The 21172-nt window shown below is 55.0% G+C and overlaps 3 protein-coding genes and 1 long non-coding RNA gene across 12 annotated transcripts in view; 2 read left to right on the top strand and 2 right to left on the bottom strand.

The window, feature by feature from the left end:
* Positions 1 to 885: 885 nt before the first annotated feature.
* NICOL1 (NELL2 interacting cell ontogeny regulator 1) lies at positions 886 to 2907 on the bottom strand. 2 transcript variants are annotated; one of them, XM_070462528.1, is made up of 4 exons: positions 2821 to 2907; positions 2151 to 2312; positions 1850 to 1938; positions 886 to 996 (listed from the first exon to the last, which is right to left on the bottom strand). In XM_070462528.1, the coding sequence occupies exons 2-4, from the start codon at positions 2284 to 2286 to the stop codon at positions 931 to 933; spliced, it is 291 nt and encodes a 96-aa protein (XP_070318629.1). In that variant the 5' UTR covers positions 2287 to 2312; positions 2821 to 2907; the 3' UTR covers positions 886 to 930. The 2 variants fall into 2 exon arrangements, with proteins under 2 accessions (XP_070318629.1, XP_070318628.1); XM_070462527.1 differs by lacking the exon at positions 2821 to 2907 and adding an exon at positions 2588 to 2669.
* On the top strand, positions 2661 to 13742 carry LOC139033417 (uncharacterized). Of its 7 annotated transcripts, XR_011485989.1 has the most exons (4): positions 3044 to 3134; positions 4309 to 4360; positions 8714 to 8957; positions 9849 to 10629. XR_011485989.1 is itself a non-coding variant. In XM_070462525.1 (3 exons), exons 1-3 carry the CDS (start codon positions 2661 to 2663, stop codon positions 13365 to 13367), a joined length of 618 nt encoding a protein of 205 aa, XP_070318626.1. In that variant the 3' UTR covers positions 13368 to 13742. The 7 variants fall into 7 exon arrangements, 3 of the variants coding, with proteins under 3 accessions (XP_070318626.1, XP_070318627.1, XP_070318625.1); XM_070462525.1 differs by lacking the exons at positions 8714 to 8957; positions 9849 to 10629 and adding an exon at positions 13276 to 13742 and having other exon boundaries at positions 2661 to 3134; XM_070462526.1 differs by lacking the exons at positions 8714 to 8957; positions 9849 to 10629 and adding an exon at positions 10637 to 12611 and having other exon boundaries at positions 2661 to 3134.
* LOC110151541 (uncharacterized) lies at positions 12642 to 19513 on the bottom strand. Its single transcript, XR_002318105.2, has 2 exons — positions 19423 to 19513; positions 12642 to 12935 (listed from the first exon to the last, which is right to left on the bottom strand). It is a non-coding gene; the product is annotated as an uncharacterized lncRNA (long non-coding RNA).
* Positions 19493 to 21172, top strand: part of NELFA (negative elongation factor complex member A) — a 20981-nt gene continuing 19301 nt past the window's right edge. The window contains exon 1 of one of the 2 annotated variants that reach the window (XM_020914938.2): positions 19493 to 19797. In XM_020914938.2, the coding sequence (XP_020770597.1) occupies positions 19588 to 19797 (210 nt within the window). In that variant the 5' untranslated portion in view covers positions 19493 to 19587. The remainder of the gene's footprint in view (positions 19798 to 21172) is intronic. The other variant, XM_070462523.1, reaches the window with a different exon arrangement.

Here is a 21172-nt window from a genome sequence, read left to right as displayed (position 1 = left end):
ACTGGGGCAAGGAAGGGCCTGGGCAAAGCATCTGAACAGCTGTGTGCACTCAGACCCCCAGGACAAGACAAGACAGGCTGGGCCGGGGACTAGGGTCGCCCTCCTGGGCAGGGGACCAGGAGTGTCCAGCTCTGACCACCTCGGACAGCAGTGCCAGGTGTAGAGATGGCCACGGCCAAGGAACTAAAGCCACCGAGAGGCCACGTGTCCCATACCGGTCACTTGTATTTGCAGCCCTGCTGACTTCCTGGATGTTTCTTACCATAATGCACGCATTACTTTGAAAAAGAGGTTATAATATTTACTCAAAAAAAAAAAAAATTCCTCCAGAAATGAATGGAGGGAAGGAGGAAGGCCTCTGCCTGGTGTTGTGCACACACACGTGGACACGAGTCTGCACCGTCCCAGAGTTCTCGATGCCCAGGGGCCAGGCCGGGGTCAGCAGGAGGGAGCCAGCAGGCAGGGGGGAAGCTATGAGGGGGCCCAGCCCGCTGCTCCCAGAGGAGCACTCCCCCACCGCCCAGCACCCCCTCTCCTGGCCCTTGTCGGCTTGGTTACAGGGCCTTGGCCATAGTGGGTCCACCAGCCAGACCCGGGGCGCCCCTGACCGCAGGGTCCTCATTGTACCAGGGCCTGGGCGGGCCTGGGGCTGGGCAAGCGCTCCAGGCACCCCGCCCCCCAGCACACCCTCCATGCTTCAAAGGAAGTGCAGACAGGGAACAGGGGGGCCCCTGGAAGGTGGTGGCCCCGGTGCCCATGGATGCACGCCCCCAGCCTGGTGCCAGGGTGGGAGAGCTGCCTGGCAGGGAAACCCAGGCCCAGGCAGAGACTCCGGGGGACGACGGTGGGCCCTGGGGGCCCGAGCAGGGACACAGGACACGGGCGTGGGGACCAGGCCTTTATTGGTTGGGCACGTGCTGGTGTGGGTGCTCAGTGCCCAGCCGGCCAGCAGGCACACAGGGCCCGGCGCTCGGCCTGCAGCAGGAGGCTCTCCGTCTGCAAAGCAACGAGGGGCATGAGGGCTCCGCCAGGCAGCACCCAGAAATCCAAGCCAGGGGGCCGCCCAGCTCCTGGCTTCCCCCTAAGACCCACGGGTTCCCAGGACTCCTGACACCTAAACCCAACTGCATCCGGACAACCCCCAGCCCCAGCTCCACAGACTGACTGCAGGGGAGCCTCAGGGGACCGTCAGCTGCCCCCCAGACCTCCCCGCACTCCCCCCGCCTCTGACGTTCCTGCCCGGGGGCCCGGCCTCCTTGAGCCCCACACTAGACAACTCTTCTGGCTTCTCTTTCAGGGGACCCCCTGTCCTGATAGCTCCTCCAGCCCCCCAGGGTGGGCTGGCTGCAGCTCCTCTCAGGAGCCCAGCTCCAGACGCATCCCCAGGGGGCACTCCAGATCTGGGGGAATCCTTGGGAACTGGGAGCAGAGGGAGCAGGGCAGGATGTCCCCTTCTTCCTACTTCTCGGAGTGCTCCCCCTTCCCAGAAATACACATTTCTGTCACAAATGAGAACTTCCTTGGCTGGGGCCCAGAGAAGGCGGAGGGGAAGGGCACTGTTCATTCCAGACTTAGGGTGTCACTCCGGACACCCCAGGCCTGCACCCACCCCCTGCAGAGGAGGGGGGAACCCCCCGGCCCTCGGACAGCTGGGCCCAAGCTGGCCTTCCAGCCCATCCGGATGGTCTTCCTGCTTCGCCCTCTCTGCCTGCTGGGAAAGACTGGGTTGGGATAGGCTGTCCTTTCCAGTGACCCCGGGAAAGGAGCCAGGAGGCCACCGGGAGGAGCGGGAGCCGGGCAGCCTCCCCCCTCCCCCCTCCACCCGTCCTGCACCCCTCGGGAGGCTCACCCGCGCGTCCAGGCTGTAGGCCGTCTTGCGCAGGTCCTGCAGAGCACGCTGCATGAACTCGAAGGCGTGGCAGTCCACGCACGGGCGGCCTGCGCGAGGGTCGGGGTGGAGGGGGTCCGGGTCAGGGCGCGCTCGCAGCCGGGCCCCCCTAATCACGGGCAGCGGCCTCCGCGCGCCCCCCGCCTCCCGCCCGCGGGGGCGCGGGGACCACCAGGAAACAAAGGCGAGCCACGCCCCTCCCGCGCGCCCGAGTGGGGTCAGGGCACCCGCGGACCCCTCCGCGTGCGCGCGCGGGACCTACTCTGCGCGGGGACCTCGCTCCCGGCGGCTGGCTCGGCGTGGGCCTGGGCGCCCAGCAGCGCGGCGCTCAGCAGCAGCAGCAGCAGCAGCCGCGGCGGCGGCGACCTCGGAGGTCCGCACGGCGGCGGGGGGGCCATGGCCGAACTGAGGGAGCCCGGGCGCCCTGCAGAAGCCGACGGTCAGCGGCGTCCGCCCCTCGGGCCGGCGGACCCCGACCCTGAGCTCGGCTTCGCGCGACCCACCACCCGGACCCCCCAGGACCCGTGAGCCCACCTCGAGGGCCCCGCCCCCCGGGACGAGCGAGCCCCCCAACCCCGCCCCCCGGGTCTGGAGGCTCCCCACGCCCCCGACCCCCCTACTCCCGTCACGCCCCCCGGGCTCTGCGACCCCTTCCCTCTCCGTCCTCCCCAGCCCATCGAGCCCCCGCCCCGCCTTTACCGCGGCTCGGGGGACCCCGCAACAGCGGCGCGGCTACTCGAGAAAGACGTGCTGCGTCCCGCGCGTACCGCGCATGCGCCTCGACCCCGCCCCGGCCACCCCCATCCAACGTCGTAGTCATGGAAACCCCGGGGCCGCGCGAACCGCTCGCTTAAAGGGACCGAGGTGGTGGCTCCCGGACTCGGTACGCGCGGCCCCAACCGGGATCCGCACCCAGACGCCGTCAGGCCTACCCTATAGGCGTGGGCTCCTGAGGGCTGCTTGGAGGAGGCGGCACCTGGACAGCAGCTCAAGAGCCACCGCCGGCGGCCCAGGCACCCGGGCATCCCTGGACCGATTCCGAGGGAGGGGGCTCGATGCCCGCCCTGGGCTGGGGGCCGGTGAATGCCAACGCGCGGCCTCTGCGCCCAGTGGGCTAGTGGGTCCAGTCGGGGCGGGTTGCTCCGGGGAGCTCGGCTTCGGGAGCGACCCAGGCCCCAGGACCCGTCCGGTCTCCTCTCCTCGCCCCGGCTCGGCCTCATGCCTGACCCTCAGGCCACAGGCACAGGTAAGAAGCCATCGGGCTGCCCGGTCCCCTCCAGCGCTCCGCGTCCGGACACACTCCACGTCGGCTGCGTGACCTGGGACGGGTCGCGTGGCCTCTCTGCGCCCTTGGCTCCTTCGCGATTGCACAAGGTCGTGGGAGGTAAAGAGTCTCAGGTCCCCGCCCGGCCCACGCCCGCGGGGGCCACCCGTCCTTCTAAGAAGGGTGCTGCCTACTTGGTGTCCACCGGGTCTTTAGGAGGCGTAGCGCCGATGCGGAGGCGGCGACCTCCGGGCCGTGCGCCCAGGCCCTTGCGTCCCCGCCCTGGAGCCACCAGCAGCCCGCACGGCGCGAGGCAGCGCCGGGCTTCCTTCGTGGTGGCGGCGCCCGGCCGGACGGCCTCCGCCCCACCCCCCAGGCCTTGGGTCGGGTGGCGGCCGGGCACGGGATGGGACGTCCGCGGCCCCGACCGGACGCGGGCGCGCTGGCCCAGGGGCGGGGCAGGGCTGCAGCGAGGCCTGCGCGGGGGGCGTCCGGAAACTCCGACCAGCCGGGCGCGCGGGCGCGGGGCCGGCGGGCGGCCTTCCCGGACGCGCGCGTTTCCGCGCCCTTCGTCCGGAGCCCCGCGACACGTCCAGCCTGACCATCCCTGCCCCGCTGGCTGTCGGGCGCCCGGCTCCGTCCTCCCCGAGACCGAGCGGGTACCGAGAGGACCGCGCCGCCGGCCCGCGGGGGCGGCACCGCAGGGCTGCCTGGGTCCTGAGTCCCTGCCCCACCCCCGTCCGCGCCGGGGTCCAAGCGCCACGCCGGCCCCCCGCCCCTCCCCGGGTACGGTCTCCACTGGGTTTTCCGCAAGCCGGCTGTGATTTCTTTCATATCCCAGTGGGACAGTTAGTGAGCCCCTCGACCCCCCATCACTTCTCCCTAACCAGTTTCTCCCTCTTCCTCTCTTTTAAAATGCCTTTATTTTTGGCTGTCCTGGGTCTGCGGGCGGGCTTCGTCTAGTTGCCTGGCGGGGGCTTCACACTGCAGAATTTGTCCTGCTGCTGAGCCTGGGCTCAGTAGCGCCACAGCGGGTGCAGTCTGCCCAGACCGGGGGCTGACCTGTGTCCCCTGCGTAGGCAAGCGGATTTTTAACCACTAGACCACCAGGCAAGTCCTTTCTCGAGCCCACACCTGTTGCCTGGGTTGCCTGCAGCTGTCCGGCTGGAGATGGAAGCGGAGCGGTGTGGTCCGCGAGAGCGTGGCCGGTGAGTGACTCCAGGAAGCTCTGGGAGCAACTGGCTTTGATGGCCCAGAACCCCCAACCCCTCGGAGCCCTCCGCTGTGGGCTCCGCCCAGGGCGTCGTCTGGGGACCCTGGCCCCAGTCGGGAGGAGATCCGCCCCCAGACTCACTGCGCCCACTCTCGGCTATCACCGACCCCCTGCACTTACCCTCCACCGCCACCCCTCCAGGGAAAGCCCAGTGGGGTGGTGGAGCCCAGGGGGGTTGCCAGTGAGCAAGAGGGGCAGAGCAAGGGAGGAGGCGACGGTGTCTGTGCTTGGAGGTGGGGGACTGGCAGGCTGGTTTCCAGGGGCAGAGGCTCTGCCAGCAAACAGCAGGAGAAGAGTGCAGCCCGGCTTCGCGGCTTGGGCGCAGCGTCAGTCCCAGGTTCACACACCGGCCCAGTCCTCCTCGGCTCGCCTGCAAGCCTGACTGCGGACTGTCTTGACACTGAGGGGGGGCGGGGGGGCCGGGAAACAGTGGCTATAACACCGGCGCCACAAGCAGAACAGACACCGTTAAAAGCACCAAGAATGTGTCCGCGAGGAAGTTATTTTAAAATGGCTCTGGATTAGGGATGCTCCCGCAAGTGGCAGAGAAAAATTCACATGCGACTTGGCAGAAAGCATCTTCATCTAGGGCCTTGGAAAAGCAGAGTGGAATGGATAAAAACACACAGTCCAGCGCCATGGTGTCTGCAACAGGCTCACTTTATTTTTTTATTTGCATCTTTTATAAAGCCTGTTTATTTATTAGGCTGTGTCGGCTCTGAGCCGTGTCCTCGTTTGTGGCAGGGTGGGGACTCTATCTGTGGCTCTGTAGTCGCAGAGCGCAGGCTTATTGCTCCCCAGCTTGTGGGATCTTCGTTCCCCACCAGGGATCGAGCCCACGTCCCCTGCCTTGCAAGGCAGATTCTTAACCACTGGACACCAGCAAAGTCCGTCCCTGAAAGAGGCTCAGTTTAAATCCAAAGACACAAATAGATCAAAGGTGAAAGGATGAGAAAAGGTATTCCCTGCAAATAATGACGAGAAGAGAGCTGGGGTGACTAAACCGTGGCCAGACAAAAAGGAGTTTACATCAAAAAAGTTTACAGTAGACAAAGAAGGACATTATCACGTTAATAAAAGGTTTGATAGGGCAGGAAGATAGGACAAATATAAATGTTTACACACCTAATGACAGACAGTGAAAATATATGAAGCCAAAGCTAATGGAATGAAAAAAACAGACAGTTCTACAGTAACAATAGACTTGAATACCCTACTCATAGCATTGCATAGAACAACCAGACAGAGGACCAGTGAGCCAGACCTAACGGATGTGTCCAGGACACCCACCTGATGACACCCATCCTTCTCAGGCACACGTGGGATGCTTTCAGGAGACCACACATTGTCACTAATTGAGTCTTCATAGACTTGGGGGCAAGGAGGCACTGCACAGCTTGTGAGATTTTAATTCCCAACCAGGGATTGAACCCAGGCCCTCAGCAGCAAGAGCCCAGAATCCCAGCCGCTGAACCACTAGGGAATTCCCATCAATAGATTTTAAAAGCCAGATGCCATAAAAAGTATATTCTCTGACCACAGCAGGATGATGCTGGAACTCAATAACAGATGGAAAAGTTGAACGTTGAAGAACCAGAGGACCAAAGAAGAAATCACAAGGGAACTTAGAAATGACTTGGAGAGGAATGAAAACAAAACAAAACGTACCAACATGTGCGAGACCCCGCAAGAGCAGTGATAAGAAGGAAATTATAGCTATAAACACATTAAAAGAAAAAGATCAAATCAACAGCCCAATATTACAATTTAAGGAACTAGAAAAAGAAGAACAGAAAACCTGAAGCTAGCAGGAGGAGGGAATTCATGGTGGTCCAGGACTCCACTGTCACTGCTAAGGACATACTTTCAATACCTCATCGGGGAACTAAGATCCTGCAAGCTGGGTGTTGTGGCCAAAAAGAAAGAGCCTAGCAGAAGGAAAGAAAGATTAGGATGGAGATATAATTAAAGAAATAGAGAATAGAAAAACCATAAAGAAAGATCAATGGAACAAAAAGTTGGTTCTTTGAAAAGACCAACATACTTGACAAACCATTAACCAAATGGACTAAGAAAAAAGGAGAGAAGACACAAATGACTAAAATCAGACGTGAAGTACGGAGGCATTCCTACCAATTCAGCAGAAATGAAAAGGATTAAAGGAGACTGCTGTGAACAGCTGCGCACTAGCAGGTCGGGTCAGCTAGATGAAATGCGCAAACTCCGAGAAACAATGGAGACGTGAGGAGATTGGTCAACAGTCTCCCAACAAAAAAAAAGCCCTGGATCTGATGGCTTCACTGGCAAACTCTAGCAAACGTTTAAAGAAGCATTAGCACCAAGGCTTCTCAAACTTTCCCCCAAAATTGAAGAGTATAAAATAGTTCCTAACTCATGAAGCCAACTGCAAGAAAACCACAGACCAATGGTTCTTATGAACACTGAGGCAAAACTCAACAGAACGCAAGCATCCCGAGCTCAGCAGCACAGTGGAAGGAGGGCACTGGGAGCGGGCACAGCTGCCGTCCCAGGGCCTGGGCGGGTTTCCGGTTCTTGATTCGGGTGTTAAGAGACACAGTGTGTTTACTTTGGGGAAGTTCAGCTGTGTATTTATGCTTGGTGCACGTTCCTGTACGTATTTACTAAGGAAAGTTACGTATAGTTCTAAACAAAGAACGACACAGAATAGACACGCATTCAGACAGAGACAGAACGTCCTTAGGAAGGAAATTCTGAAGGATATAGTTCAGGCTGAGATAAGAGATCTGAAATGGAAGGTCTGGAAGTAAGCGGGGGGCACAGTGAGAGGAGAACCTGGGGGAATATAAAGAGGCTGTGACTCGGCTAAACCAAGTAGGAAAATAAAATACGGGACAGCATGTAAATCAAGAAGGGGTACATGAGGTTAAAGTGTTCTGGATAAAATACCCTTTAAAGGATCTGTATTTCTGGTAGGACAGTGAAAGTTTCATTAAATATGTTTTGTCACTTTTTTATGTTTATTCAGGTGTGGTTGACAGGTAATACACAATTTGATCAATTTTGATGTATTTGTAGGTGGGAAAAGTAATAAAGGGAAACCTCACTAAAATGGAGTTGGGAGGCCAGAAGGGGGCGCTCTCTGCAGCACCACTCAAAGTCAGTCACCGGAAGGACTAATCACAGGTCTCCGCAGGAAAACGGGGCTTCCCTAGGGGCTCAGCTGGTAATCCGCCTGCAATGTGGGAGACCTGGGTTGGGGAGACCCGCTGGAGAAGGGGTAGGCTACCCACTCCAGCATTCTTGGTGGCTCAGCTGGTAAGAATCTGTCTGCAATGCAGGAGACCCCTGTTTGATCCCTGGGTCGGGAAGATCCCCTGGAGAAGAGATAGGCTACCCACTCCAGTATTCTTGGCCTTCTTATTCTTGGGCTTCATATTCTTGGTAAAGAATCTTCCTGCAATGTGGGAGACCTGGGTTCGATCCCTGGGTTGGGAAGATCCCCTGGAGAAGGGAAAGGCTACCCACTCCAGTATTCTTGGCCTTCTTATTCTTGGTAAAGAATCTGCCTGACACCATGGAATATTACTCAGCCATTAAAAAGAATTCATTTGAATCAGTTCTAATGAGATGGATGAAACTGGAGCCCATTATACAGAGCGAAGTAAGCCAGAAAGATAAAGACCATTACAGTATACTAACACATATATATCGACTTTAGAAATATGGTAACGATAACCCTATATGCAAAACAGAAAAAGAGACTCAGATGTATAGAACAGCCTTGTGGACTCTGGGAGAAGGCGAGGGTGGGATGTTTCAAGAGAACAGCATTGAAACATGTATATTATCTAGGGTGAAACAGATCACCAGCCCAGGTTGGGTACATGAGACAAGTGCTAGGGCCTGGTGCACTGGGAAGACCCAGAGGGATTGGGTGGAGAGGGAGGTGGGAGGGGGGACCGGGATGGGGAATACATGTAAACCCATGGCTAATTCATTTCAATGTATGACAAAAACTACTGTAATGATGTAAAGTAATTAGCCTCCAACTAATAAAAATAAATGGAAAAAAAAAAAGAAAAAGAAAAAAAAAAAAAAAGAATCTGCCTGCAATGTGGGAGACCTGGGTTCGATCCCTGGGTTGGGAAGATCCCCTGGAGAAGGGAAAGGCTACCCACTCCAGTGTTCCGGCCTCTGTATTGCACGTTTGTCCCAAACTGCAGTTCTCTGCTGTTCTCCATTCCGTTCAGCTCATGGGGTCACAAACAGTCAGACAACTGAGCGACTTCCACTTTCAACTTCACAGGAAAGCATACCTGGCCTCTCCTCCAAGGAGTCCACCACTCCAGCAACTCAGACAGAAACCATCCCCGCTCTGAACTCTGGCTTTTCTCCAATGGACTTGGTTCAGGACCGCCCCTCCCCAACACCATCCTCTTCTCTGTACAGTAACGCGCCTCCTCTCTGTTGGACCTGCCTCCGGCCTTCGTGCTGCATGTTTGTCCCATGTTGCAATTCTCTGCTCTTTTCCAGCAAACTCATTTTTGCTGGTAAGATACTGTTTTATTTTTAAGGTCAGCATGCAGCTGTGAGGCCGTCACCTCCTGAAGGTGGGGCACCCCACCCCAGCCCCACCCAAACACCCTCAGCCTCTTGTCGATCTCCGCCTCCTCTCACTGGCTTCTCCCCTCAAAACAACCACTGGTCTGCTTTCTGTTGCTCGTTTGCATTTTCTACAGTTTTATGTAAGTGGAATCATGCCATATATTCCACTTTTTGTCTGTTTTTATTTTTTGGCAACACCATGCAGCATGTGGCATCTTAGTTCCCCCACCAGGGATCATGCCTGCGCCCCTGCACCCTGAGCAGAGTCTTAACCCCTGACCGCCAGGGAGGTCCCTCTGTCTGACTTCTTTAAATTAGCAAAATTACTTTGAGATTTGTCTGTGTTGTTGGGCTCATCAATAGTGCATTCTTTTAAGAATAAAAATAAGAGAAAAGAAGAAAAGATTTTTAAATAGTGCACTTTTTATTGGTGAGCAGTGTTCCATTGTTTGGAAAAAGCACAATTTGTGCATTTGTTTGTTGATAGACATTTGGGTAATTTCCAGCATTTGGCCATTACAAGTAAAGCTACTCTGAGTATTCACATACAGTTCTTTATACTGACATGTGCTTTCATGTGGCGTTTTTAATATCACTACTTAACACGTTTTCATCTTTCTCCTAGCTATTTCAGATAGTTGTATAACCTTTAATGCCCTTGTCTGTTACCTTGTCATCTGTCTTATTTCTGGTTCAGTTCCCGATTGATTTTTTCTTCTTTATTATGAGTTATATGTTCTTGCTCCTTTACATTTATGGTGATTTTTGTTGGATGCTGGATTATGTAATTTTTATAATGTTGAGTCACTGGGATTTGTTTCTTTTTTGTTTTTGAGCTTTGTTCTGGAATGCACTTGTTACCTGGAAATAATCTGATCCTTTTGGGTCTTCCTTTGAAGTTTCACTAGGTGAGCTCAGAACACTCCTTTGTGTGTGTGTGTGTGTGTGTGTGTGTGTGTGTCGAGTCACTCGGTCCTGTCTGACTCTGTGACTCCATGGAGAGTAGCCTACCAAGCTCCTATTCATAGAATTCTCCAGGCAAGAATACTGGAGTGGGTTGCCATTCCCTTCTCCAGGGATCTTCCTGACCCAGGGATTGAACCCAGGTCTCTTGCACTGCAGGCAGATTCTTTACCATCTGAGTTCGCCAGGGAAGCTCGGAAAACTCCTCAGTCTGGGCCCATCTGACCCTATCAGTAAAGCAGTAGCTTTCTGAGCACTCCGCTCAATGCCCCGTGGCCGCTGGAAACACAGCCCCTTTCTGGCCCCGTGAGGGCTGTTAGACATTCTCGTTCTGGGTCGCGCCTGGCCTCGGGCGCTCGGTCCACACGCTGAGGACCTGACGGGACTCAGGGCAGAGCCTGAGAGCTGAGCCTCTTCTCTCTACAACTCTGCCCTAGAAGCTCCGGTCCCCGTGGGCCCCCAAATTCAGAACGCTGTCTCCTCAAGTCAGGGCGCACCAGTTGTCCTGGGGCTCCTCCCCCCGCCCCACAGCCGGAAAGCCCCTCCAGGGCCAGGTCAGCCGGTGTGGGCCCGTCTTGCCGTCTCCCTTCTCCACTGCTCTGCGGCGCTTGTGTCCGTCCACCTGAAAAGCTTTGGTTTGTATTTTCTCCAATATTTTTAGATGTTTAAAGTAGACGTAGGCTGACGCGAAGAGCTGATTCATCGGAAAAGACTCTGATGCTGGGAAAGACTGAGGGCAGGAGGAGAAGGGACGACAGAGGATGAGATGGTTGGATGGCATCACCGACTCGATGGACATGAATTTGAGTAAACTCCAGGAGTTGGTGATAGACAGGGAGGCCTGGCGTGCTGCATTCATGGGATCGCAAAGAGTCGGATACAACTTAGCGACTGAAAAACAACTGTGTGATTTCTACAACAAAGTGGTAGGCCGCATGAACACGCGTTGGAATTGGTATCATTCATTTTAGATTGTAATAAGTGAAGCAGACCCATTGTGATTGCTGGTGAAACTACTAAAAAGAAAAAAGAAACAGTGAATAATTTCTAAACTAATGTGTGTGATAAAATGAATGGTAAAGAAGAATCCATCTGAGAACCAATACATTGATGACTTTTATTCAACAATAATGGACAAAATGGTCCAGTTAGTAGACAAAGACTGTCACTCTTAAAAAACGACAACAAAACCAACACAGCTACATGCTGTTTATATGGGACACAACTGCATCCTAGGGAGACAGAAAAGGTGAAAGTAACAAAATGGACAGGACTTCCCTGGGGCTCCATTGTTTGAGAATCCACCCACCCGTGCTGGGAACACAGGTTTGATCTCTGGCCCGGGAAGGGTCCACCTGCGGCAGGGCCCCCGAGCCCATCACCACCACTGCTGAGCCTGCCCTCCCCAACGAGAGAAACCACCCCAGTGAGAAGCCAGCATGCCGCGGAGACCCAGCACAGCCAACAATACGGGAATTAACTAACTTTGTTTAAAAAAGAATGGATAAAAGCTATACCACGTAAATGCTCATTAAAAAACAAGGCTAGGATCACCATATTAGTATCAGATAAAATGGATCTTAAGGCAAGAACAGAAAAGACACAGATGATCCACTGTGATGGTCGGAGACTTCCACACCCTGGTCAGCGAGGAGACCCTGCAGGTAGAGACCAGGAAGGATGTGGATGAACTCGGCTCCACCGTGAACCGCACATAACGGACATCTACAGACGGCATCCTCCAGAGCAAGACACGCTTTCTCCGGGACATCCCTGCCGGCTCAGGGGTTAAGAGTTGGCCTGCCAGTGGACGGCCCCACGTGCCGGGAAGCAGCCAGGCCCATGCGCAGCTGAGAGCCGCGCGAGGCCGCCGCCGCGAGGGCACCGCACGGCTCGGGAGGGGCCCTGCTCCCGCACACAGCTCGAGAAAGCCTGTGCAGTGACGGAGACGCAGCACAGCGGGGATAAAGAGATACACAAATAGAGACACAGTCTTCTCACACTCACTGGAAACACTCATCAGGACAGACCACACTCTGGGCCGTAACACACTCCTCACAAACTCAGAATCACAGAAATCACACGGTGTCTGCCCTGAGACCGCGAGGGAACTGACGCGGAAACTGGTGACAGGAAGATAACTGGAAAATCTCCGAACACGTGGAGACTCAGAATGCACACCTGGAAATTCCCTGGTAGGCCACTGGTTAGGACGTTCCATGCTTTCACCTCCAAGGCCTCAGATTCAATCCCCGTCAGGAACTAGGATCCCATGAGCTGAGCCAAAGCCAAAAAAAAAAAAAAAAAAACCACCCCAAAACCTGAAAACAACAGCCGCAAGAAAACCTACACGCTTCCACAAAACACAGGAATCGAAGAACTCTTAAGAGAAATTAAAAAAATTTGAACTAAATGACTAAATAAAAATGAAATACAACTTATCAGAATGTGTGGGATTCAGCAAAAGCAGTGTTTAGAGGGAAATTTGTAGCATTGCTTGCATATATTAGAGGAGAAGAGGCTCTGTGGGCAACCATCTAAGCGTCATCTTCGGAAATGAGAAAATGAAGAGCAAGTTAAATCCCAAGTCAGCAGCAGAGAAGAATTAATAAAAGTGAGAGTGGAAACTCATGAAATGGAAAAGAGAAAAGACTACAGAAAATCAGTGTGATGAAATAAAACCCATATTTTATGACAAAACGAATCTCTGTTTCTTCGTTGAAGTAGAGCTGATTTACAGTGTCGCGCTCGTTACTGCCTTGCAGCAAACTGACTCCGTCACCCGCAAGCAGATGTTCTCTTTTTACGCTTTTCCATCATGGCTTCCACAGAACACTGAATGTCGCCGTCTCTGCTGAGCAGTAGGGCTGTATTGTCCGCCCGTCCCGTCGACATACATAGAAGCTTAGGTCTGCTAGCCGCAGCTTCCCATACCCCAGTCTGTTCTCTGCATCGTGATTCTGGACAAAACAAGAAATAATTGAACATGCAGTTTTTCTCTGCCCATCTGAGCCCCCTCCCACCCCTCGAGTAAGGGCTGAGTGCCTGCCTTCACCAGACCCCAGGAGAGAACCTTTCTTCTTGCCCTACTGGGGGGGCGCCACGGCCCACCCTCACCGGGTGTGATCAGGCCTGGACTGCACGGCCTGTGGCTGAGTGTCTGACGTACAGCCCTCTGTCTCAGCAGCTCACATACCTCGCTCTGACCTCCAATGGGCAGGCCTGAGAGCTTCTGAAAGACTGTCTCCTGGGTTAGGATCATCAGGTTGGTGCCAATAAAAATTTCCCTTTCTTTCTTAGATCAATTATTGATGAGTCTCTTGTCGATGCTAGCTTGGTGTATCAGAGACAACCCACCCTCCCCAGAGGACAGCTGGAGTTCGCCCCTGTGAAACGGAATATTTCCGGCCACATCAATAAACAAAGACATCTCAGCTATCAAGAGTTTCAGCCCTCCAAACATGAATTTCTGAGCCCGGGAAGAACAGAGCCCGCTATCAGCCAGTGAGCTGCCGCCACTACAGACATATAACGTCAAATCGCAGGACCCTGACCCAGACAGCTGAGATGCCTGTGAAGGAGTGGTTTCAGGGATCACGGATGCCTGCATCTGCCTGTACACAGGTGGTGCTAGCGGTAAAGAACCCGCCAGCCTAGCACTGAAAGCTGCCTGTTACCCTGTGTGAAACACGTGAGCAGTGCAAGTTCGATGCATGAAGCAGGGCACTCAAAGCCGGTGCTCTGGGACAACCCAGAGGGATGGGGTGGGGAAGGAGGTGGGAGGGGGATTCAGGGATGGGGGGACACATGTGCACCTGTGGCTGATTCATGTCGATGTATGGCAAAAACCACCACAATATTGTAAAGTAATTATCCTCCAGTTAAAAAGAGAAAAGAAAAGAAACTGCCTGCCAACGCAGGAGACGTAAGAGACGTGGGTTTGATCCCTAGGTTGGGAAGATCCCCTGGAGAAGGAAATGGCTACCTGCTCCAGTATTCTTGCCTGGAGAGTTCCATGGACAGAGGAGCCTGGCTGGCTACGGTCCATGGGGTCGCAGAGTCGGACATGACTGAAGCAACTTAGCACATACACAGGAAAGCCCTAAATACCTTCATTTGAGCCATCTGACTTTCCTTAATAACCGTTTGCTGTTCAGACTCCCACGGCCTGTTACAAACTTCTCTCCACCCCGCCCACCTCCTCAGAACAGTTCTCCCAGGATCACCTGAGATGCTGTCTCCCAGGCTTAAAGTCCTAAAAACTCCCACCAAATAAAATATACCTCTCAACTTGTGGGTTGTGACCCTTTTTGAAGTCGACACCGACCCTGTGCTCAGCACCACGGGGGCCACCGGGCCCCACTGCCTCCCTGGTGCCCCTGGGGGCTCCGCTGGGCTCCCCTCTTGGCCAGCCCTCCCAGCTCTTAGGGGACGATCCTGACATTTTTATTCGAGCTGTTTCTACTTGCCCTGGAGCCTTTCAGGGCCCCTGTGCATTTCCCAGTCGGGGACCCAGGAGGGCAGTGAAGGAGGCCCAGGGAAACAGAAGTGGCTGGTTTGTTAGGTTTTGCTTAAGTTGGAAAAACAAAGTTGCTACATGGTCTGAATAAACCCTCTGGTAGTGAAAGGACAGATGGAATGCATTCAGCTCCCAAGAACAGGGAAACCTGGGTTCGATCCCTGGTCGGTAAGATCTGCTGGAGAAGGGAAGGGATCCCCACTCCAGATTCTGGCCTGGAGAATTCCCGGACTGTACAGTCCATGGGGTCGCAGAGAGTCGGCCACGCCTGAGCGACTTTCACTTTTAAGAACGGGGACGTGTGCTCCTTGCAGCCGCAAGCTGTCCCGGGAGACTGGGAGCCCGGTGGGGGTGTCTGAGGGCCCACCCCCGGGCGCGGCTCGGTCCCGCAGGGGACCCGGCTCCCGCTATCCACTGCTCGTCCAGGACACACAGTGCGGCCCGACCGCCCGGAGCCCCGAGCCCCCGCCGCCGTTTTCCCCGGAGGGAGAGACCGGACCCAGGAGAGTCAGCTGCCGCGGGAGACTCCGCGGGGGCCTGGGGGCAGACCGGAGCGTGCGCACTGCCTCGCCAGAGATTCCTCCGTTAGCTGGGCTCACGTCTCACCGCCGACTTGGGCGCCGCGCCTCAAGGGCCCAGCAATCCCGCGCAGACGAGGGCGCCAGCTGCGCTCAGACGGCAGCACGTGTGTGCACGCCTGCGGCCTGCACCGGGAAGTGAAGGGCCGCCCCGAGGCGCTCCTGGCCTCACTGAGCTTTGTAGGCACAGAGAAAGGCGACAGAGGACGAGGTCCGTTCCTGTTGGCCTGTCTCTGGGACCCCTGCCCACAGGGTCTGCGGGACACAAGGGGGATCAGAGCTCTCCTCTTCTAAAATAGATCCCTGGGACTGGAGAGACTTCTAAATTATTAAAACGCTAGAGAGCTCTCATCCTGTTATTGTACCTTTTTTAATTGGTATGCAAAAGCCCCCAAGGGCTTGAAAACTCCAAAACAGCTTCTAAGGATGCTGCAGAAGACTAGTGAAAGGTAAGGGGTGTAAAAGTGCCTATGGCAAACAAACAGAACCCCTGAGGCTGACCTCACCTCTGCTCCCTCCACACTCCTGTACTGAGGGCCCGCTCTGGTCTGCCGTCTAAATGGCCTTCTATCCCAATGACACTATTCAATGGTCACCTTCAGAAATGGGACCACCTGAGGCTGGAGGCAAGCCTCTTCACATCAAAGTTGGAAATGAGGGCCGTAGGTAAAGAATTTCTTAAACCCAAGTAGCAGCCTCTCAGGTTTCTATAAGTAGATTACCAAGATTGAAGGCCACTGGTCTGACTGAACTAAACATAGCTGATATTCAGAGCCTGGGAGGATTTTTTATTTTTTTGGCCTTCTTCCCTGAGCTAGATGAAGGAAAGTAAAACATTCCAAAGTCCCTTGGACAGCGAGATAAAAACAGTCCATCCTAAAGGAATTCAGCCCTGAATATTCATCGGAAGGACTGATGCCCAAGCTGAAGCTCCAATACTTTGACCAGCTGATGTAAAGAGCCAGCTTATTGGAAAAAAAACTGATGCTGGGAAAGACTGAGGGCAAAAGAAGGGGGTGGCAGAGGATGAGATGGTTGGATGGCATCACTGACTCAATGGACATGAGTTTGAGCAAACTCAGGGAGATGGTGAAGGACAGGGAAGCCTGGCGTGCTGCAGTTCATGGGGTCACAAAGAGTCGGACACGACTGAGTGACTGAACAATAAAACATTGCAGCAGGTGGACGGGTATGTCAGCACTTTGGTCTCATTTTCCCTGAAGTGGCCACCCCATTCTTTGAGGAATTAAAAGAGCTGTCCTTATTTCACAAATCTATCTTTACAGGACTGAGATGAGGCTCCAGAAAAACTCAAAGCCCATCAATCTTTTTACTGCTCCTCAGACTTCCCCTACTGAGCTTGAGGCTTTAAATATATATTGTATATTAATATTGTGGCCTTAAGGGAACAGAAGTTACTCCTAGAATTTGCCTTTTTCCTCCTATGCTTCCGAGATGTAAATGGCCCACCTGGTCTTCTCCAGAAACACTTATCTAGACCAACTTTTGAAATTGCAAATTTCAGGAAAGTAACTCTTCTCAAAAGAGAGAAACTAAAGTGGATAGGTAACTTGAAACTTGTCAAGGACAAGACAACTCCTGCGTCTTCTCTATAAGTATTAGTGAAAAGACTTTTGCCATCTAAACAGGTGACCTTTATTTGTTCCATTGGTCAGAAACCCAATTTGAATCCAACTTTTTTTTTTTAGCCACATCATGAGGCTTGCAGGATCTCAGTTCCCAGACCAGGGATTGAACCCAGACCACGGCAGGGAGAGCCTGGAATCCTAACCACTAGGCCGCCAGGGAAACCAACCTCTTTTGTAACCAATGGGTTTTGTATTGCTGTTCCTGATTCATGGATGAAATTTGGGGATGTGAAGTGATGCCGAAACTCAGTCTCTGTGAACCAGCACTGAACTGAATCTTGGAGACTAGAGTTTTAGGTGAAGCAGCAAAGTTTTATTGCTTTGCTGAGCAGAGAGGGCCACTACCGGCTAATGCCCTGAAAACTATGGGGTGGGGGTGGGGGGAGCGCATGAGGCATCCTGTAGTCAAGGGGACACAGAAAGGCTGTGTGCCCAGGAGCCCCACAGGGTCCTGCCTGGTTTCAAAACTACGGGATCTCTGTTGGTATGAATCTATGTTTATGTGTGTACTGCAGGTATGTGGTCCTGCCAAAATTGATTGGTAAAAGGGCCCTGACTGGCTAATACTCAAATGATTTCAGGATCACGTAACCCAGGGTTTACCTTTATTCTTGGCTGTCCTAGGTCTTTGACCCTGCATGTGGGTTTTCTCGAGTTGCAGGCAACAGGGGCTGCTTGCCATTGTGGTGTGCAGGCTTCTCATCACACTGGTGGTGGTTTAGTCGCTCAGTCGTGTCCGACTCTTTGTGACCCTATGAACTGTAGCCCACCAGGCTCCTCTGTCCATGGGATTCTTCAGGCAAGAATACTGGAGTGGGTTGCCATTTCCTTTCCAGGGGATCTTCCTGACCCAGGAACTGAACTCGAGTCTCCTGCCTTTCAGGCAGATTCTTTACCCACTGAGCTTCTTGTCACACAAGTTTCTCCTCTTGTGGCTCGAGGGTGTGCACGGGCTCAGCAGCTGTGGCACGCTGGCTTAGCTGCCCTGCGGCCTGTGGGATCTCCCCAAACCAGGGCTTGAGCCCATGTCCCACACATTAGCCACTGGGATCACTAGGGAAGTCCCTGGTATTAATTTTTAATGAATGAAAACAAGCTTGGTTTAATGACTATATCTCTGGACTCGTCAACATTAATATTTTCATTGTACTTAGGTTTACTAGAAGTCAAATTTTAAGATCTGATGATTCCTGTTACAAAATTTGTCAGCAACACTGATAACTTGAGATGATAAAACTTAAATAGGGCAGGACCCATGCAAACTTTTCTTCTGGTGCGCAGAGGCAGAGTCAAAGATTGATAAGTACATGTCAATGAAGTAAGAACTTTTAGATGAACTCTTTTAGGAGTAATCAGCTCCCTTGTGGCTCAGCTGGTGAAGAATCCGCCTGCAACATGGGAGACCTGAGTTCGAACCCTGGGTTGGGAAAATCCCTGGAGAAGGGAAAGGCTACCCACTCCAGTATTCTGGCCTGGAGAATTCCAAGGACTGTATCGTCCGTGAGGTTGCAAAGAGTCGGACACAACCAAGCGACTTTCACACACACACAAGTAATTATGTTTTAGGACTGTCTACTTTAAATGGTTTCTCCATATTTTTGGTAGCTTGAAACAGCTAAAATAAGTTAAGATGCTGGTGTGGACTGAAAAAAACAAAAAGTACAACTTGAAAGTTACCTTTTATTTGGTAGACAAAACTGAGGACTTAAGTCCAGGACACAGCGTCTCAGCTAACCCCGAGACAGCTCTCAAGAGGTAAGGGAGGAGCCAGGATATACAGGAAGTTTTGTAACAGAGACTAGGTAGGTGGAACATCTGGTGACTCAGCGGCAGTCCGCCCGCAATGCAGGCGACCCGGAGGTCAGCGGGCCCTGATAGGAAGGGTGTGGTGGGCCCGCTGACCTCTCCATAGCCCGGGCTCCCTGACCATCTCCCCCCAGGGGTCTGGGTGAAGGGGCAAGGCTGGAGCCTGTGGCCCAGAGGGCAGAGTTGGGGCGCTTGGGCCACAGGCCCTCTTTCTGGCCGGGCGGGGCAGACGGAAGGCAAGTCTGCGCGGTGAAGAGCCCTCCCCGACAGCAGCGCCCTCCCTCCCCGGGCCGTGGGCTGGAGCCTAAGGGCGCACAGCCCAAGGTTCAGCCCGAGGCTGGCTGGAGCCTAAGGGCGCTAAGAACCGCCCCCCTCACCACCCACCAAACAGGGCCGACTCCCTTTCAGATGGGGCTCCCACCGCCTGGAAAGGCACCTACGTTCGGGCCCCCGGGGGTGGGGGGGGGGCTCTCTGAGACTGGCCAGGAGCCCGGAGGCCGGCCGTGCGGCGTGCAGGACCCCGCGCCAGCTCTCCGTCCGCAGCGCGCGCGCCCCCTTCCCCGGGGCTGCCAGGGCGAAGGCTCGGGCGGGACAAGCTCCCCCCGTGTCCCCAGCAGCTGGGGCAGCTCCAGGCCCGCGGTGGGGGGCGCGGGCTGGACCCCAGACGCCCCGGCTTGGCGAAGACTTCCGACTAGCTCAGCCTCCCTCCGAGCGGCGCGGGACCCGGATCGCGGCCGCCCTAGGGCGCCCGTCCCGCGGGAACAGGGCCGGTCAGCGCCGCCACGCCCGCCAACCACCCACACCCTGGACTCGCGGCGCCAACCCGCCGCGCCCACGCCCCCACACATCATCTTCCGAGGCCCGGGAGGCCCGGCCACAGGCGCCGCCATGTTACCTTACGGACGCCGGCTTGACCTCGCGCCTCGCCGCGGCCCCGCCCCGCCGGAACGTCACCGCGGCGCGCCGGGCGGGCGCCGCCATATTGGGGGTCCTCGCCGCGGGCGCGTAGGTGTCCTCATAAGATGCCGGCTCAGCGGCGCCCGGCTTTTTTCCCCCCAAGATGGCGTCCATGCGGGAGAGCGACACGGGCCTGTGGCTTCACAACAAGCTGGGGGCCACGGACGAGCTGTGGGCGCCGCCCAGCATCGCGTCCCTGCTCACGGCCGCGGTCATCGACAACATCCGCCTCTGCTTCCACGGCCTCTCGTCTGCCGTGAAGCTCAAGCTGCTGCTCGGGACGCTGCATCTCCCGCGTCGCACGGTGGACGAGGTGAGGCGGGCGGCGGTGCGGACGCCAGACCCCGGCCCTCGCGGCCCCCTCGCGCGCCGCCGCCTCTCCCCTCCGCTCGCGCCCCTCGGACCCTCTGTCCCCCGGCCGCGCCCCCTCCCTGGCCCTCCCCGCGCTTGAGGGGCTCGGGGCGCCGGCCTCGGTCCTCTCAGCTTTTGGGGTCTCCGCCCGGTTGGGTCACCTGGCGCTCCGGGTTCTTGCCACACGCTCGCGTTTTTCGCTTCGTTCTCCTTAATGGGTCTGTCCTCTTTTTTTTTTTTTTTTTCCCTCCTTAACGGTACATTGTGGCACTTTTTGCGCAAAATAAGGAGTTTTTCAAAACGTTGAGGCACCATCCTCGTTTACACGCCCTCCAGCTCCCGTCGCAGCGCCTCTCCCGCTCTGGTGGTTTCCTGTCCCGTCGTGTACAGGACGTCTAACGTGTCCAATTCAGTTCAGTCGCTCAGTCGTGTCCGACTCTTTGCGACCCCACGGACCGCACGCCAGGCCTCCCTGTCCATCACCAACTCCCGGAGTTTACCCAAACTCATGTCCTCTGAGTCGGTGATGCCATCCAGCCATCTCATGCTCTGTCGTCCTCTTCTCCTCCCGCCTTCAGTCTTTCCCAGCCTCAGGGTCTTTTCCAATGAGTCAGTTCTTCGCATTAGGTGGCCAAAGTATCGGAGCTTCAGCATCTAGCGTGCACAGGAGCGCACATTGATCAGTTTACCGAGCCACACGGCAACCTGCCTGTCCTCCTCACGCTGCTTAAGGAGCAGAAGAAAGCTGTGTCCGGAGCCCCCTTCCCCTCCGCCCGCCCCCTTGGGAGGGGACCGCTTCTCTGCCCCGCTTTGCGACATGTTAGTTGTAGGTGCCTTTTCCAGCCGTCCGTTGGGTTTGCCCTGGCTTGAGCTGGGCTCACGGTGTCGTGTGTTTTGGGTGAGGGGTGCGGGTGTGTCTGTGTGCTTCCGGTAACACCTTTGACAAATGCGTCTGGCATGCGCCCCCGCTGTGGTTTAGTTTTCACTGCTGAATCGTATTCCGTGAGCATGCGTGTGGTTGAGCACCTTCTCCCGCGTTTGTTCAGTGTTCTTTTTTGTGAATTGTCTGTCCCGAAGTTGTTTTCCTCATTGGGTTTTTTTTTTTTTTTCCCATTGTCTTGTAGGAGCTTTTAAAAGTTATAATTTATGTGTTGGTGGCCAGGTAGCTGGTAGCATCTTAGTTCCCGTTCCCCCTGCAGTGGAAGTGTGGAGCGTGGAGTCCTGACCACTGGACCCACAGGGAGTTCCCACTTTGTAGGAGTTTTCTTAAAAAATAAATTTTGAATATCAGTCTTCTTTTTCAGTTATGTATGTTACAGATGTCTTCCAGTTGTGTC

The sequence above is a fragment of the Odocoileus virginianus genome, unplaced genomic scaffold (genome assembly GCF_023699985.2).
Source record: "Odocoileus virginianus isolate 20LAN1187 ecotype Illinois unplaced genomic scaffold, Ovbor_1.2 Unplaced_Scaffold_5, whole genome shotgun sequence".
In the NCBI taxonomy this organism is placed as follows: Eukaryota; Metazoa; Chordata; class Mammalia; order Artiodactyla; family Cervidae; genus Odocoileus; species Odocoileus virginianus.
Note: the sequence above shows the minus strand (reverse complement) of the source record. Positions and strands in the feature narration are given on the sequence as shown.

Excerpts from the sequence above, each read along its gene's own strand:
- NICOL1 (XM_070462528.1), bottom strand. The coding sequence starts at position 2,286 with ATGGCCCCCCCGCCGCCGTGCGGACCTCCGAGGTCGCCGCCGCCGCGG. Across the intron at positions 1,939-2,150 it reads GAGCGAGGTCCCCGCGCAGA|GCCGCCCGTGCGTGGACTGC; the intron begins GTAGGTCCCGCG and ends ACCCTCGCGCAG. Across the intron at positions 997-1,849 it reads CCTACAGCCTGGACGCGCGG|ACGGAGAGCCTCCTGCTGCA; the intron begins GTGAGCCTCCCG and ends GTTGCTTTGCAG.
- LOC139033417 (XM_070462524.1), top strand. The coding sequence starts at position 2,661 with ATGCGCCTCGACCCCGCCCCGGCCACCCCCATCCAACGTCGTAGTCAT. Across the intron at positions 3,135-4,308 it reads CCCTCAGGCCACAGGCACAG|CTGTCCGGCTGGAGATGGAA; the intron begins GTAAGAAGCCAT and ends GGTTGCCTGCAG. Across the intron at positions 4,361-8,713 it reads GGTCCGCGAGAGCGTGGCCG|GAAAGCATACCTGGCCTCTC; the intron begins GTGAGTGACTCC and ends TCAACTTCACAG.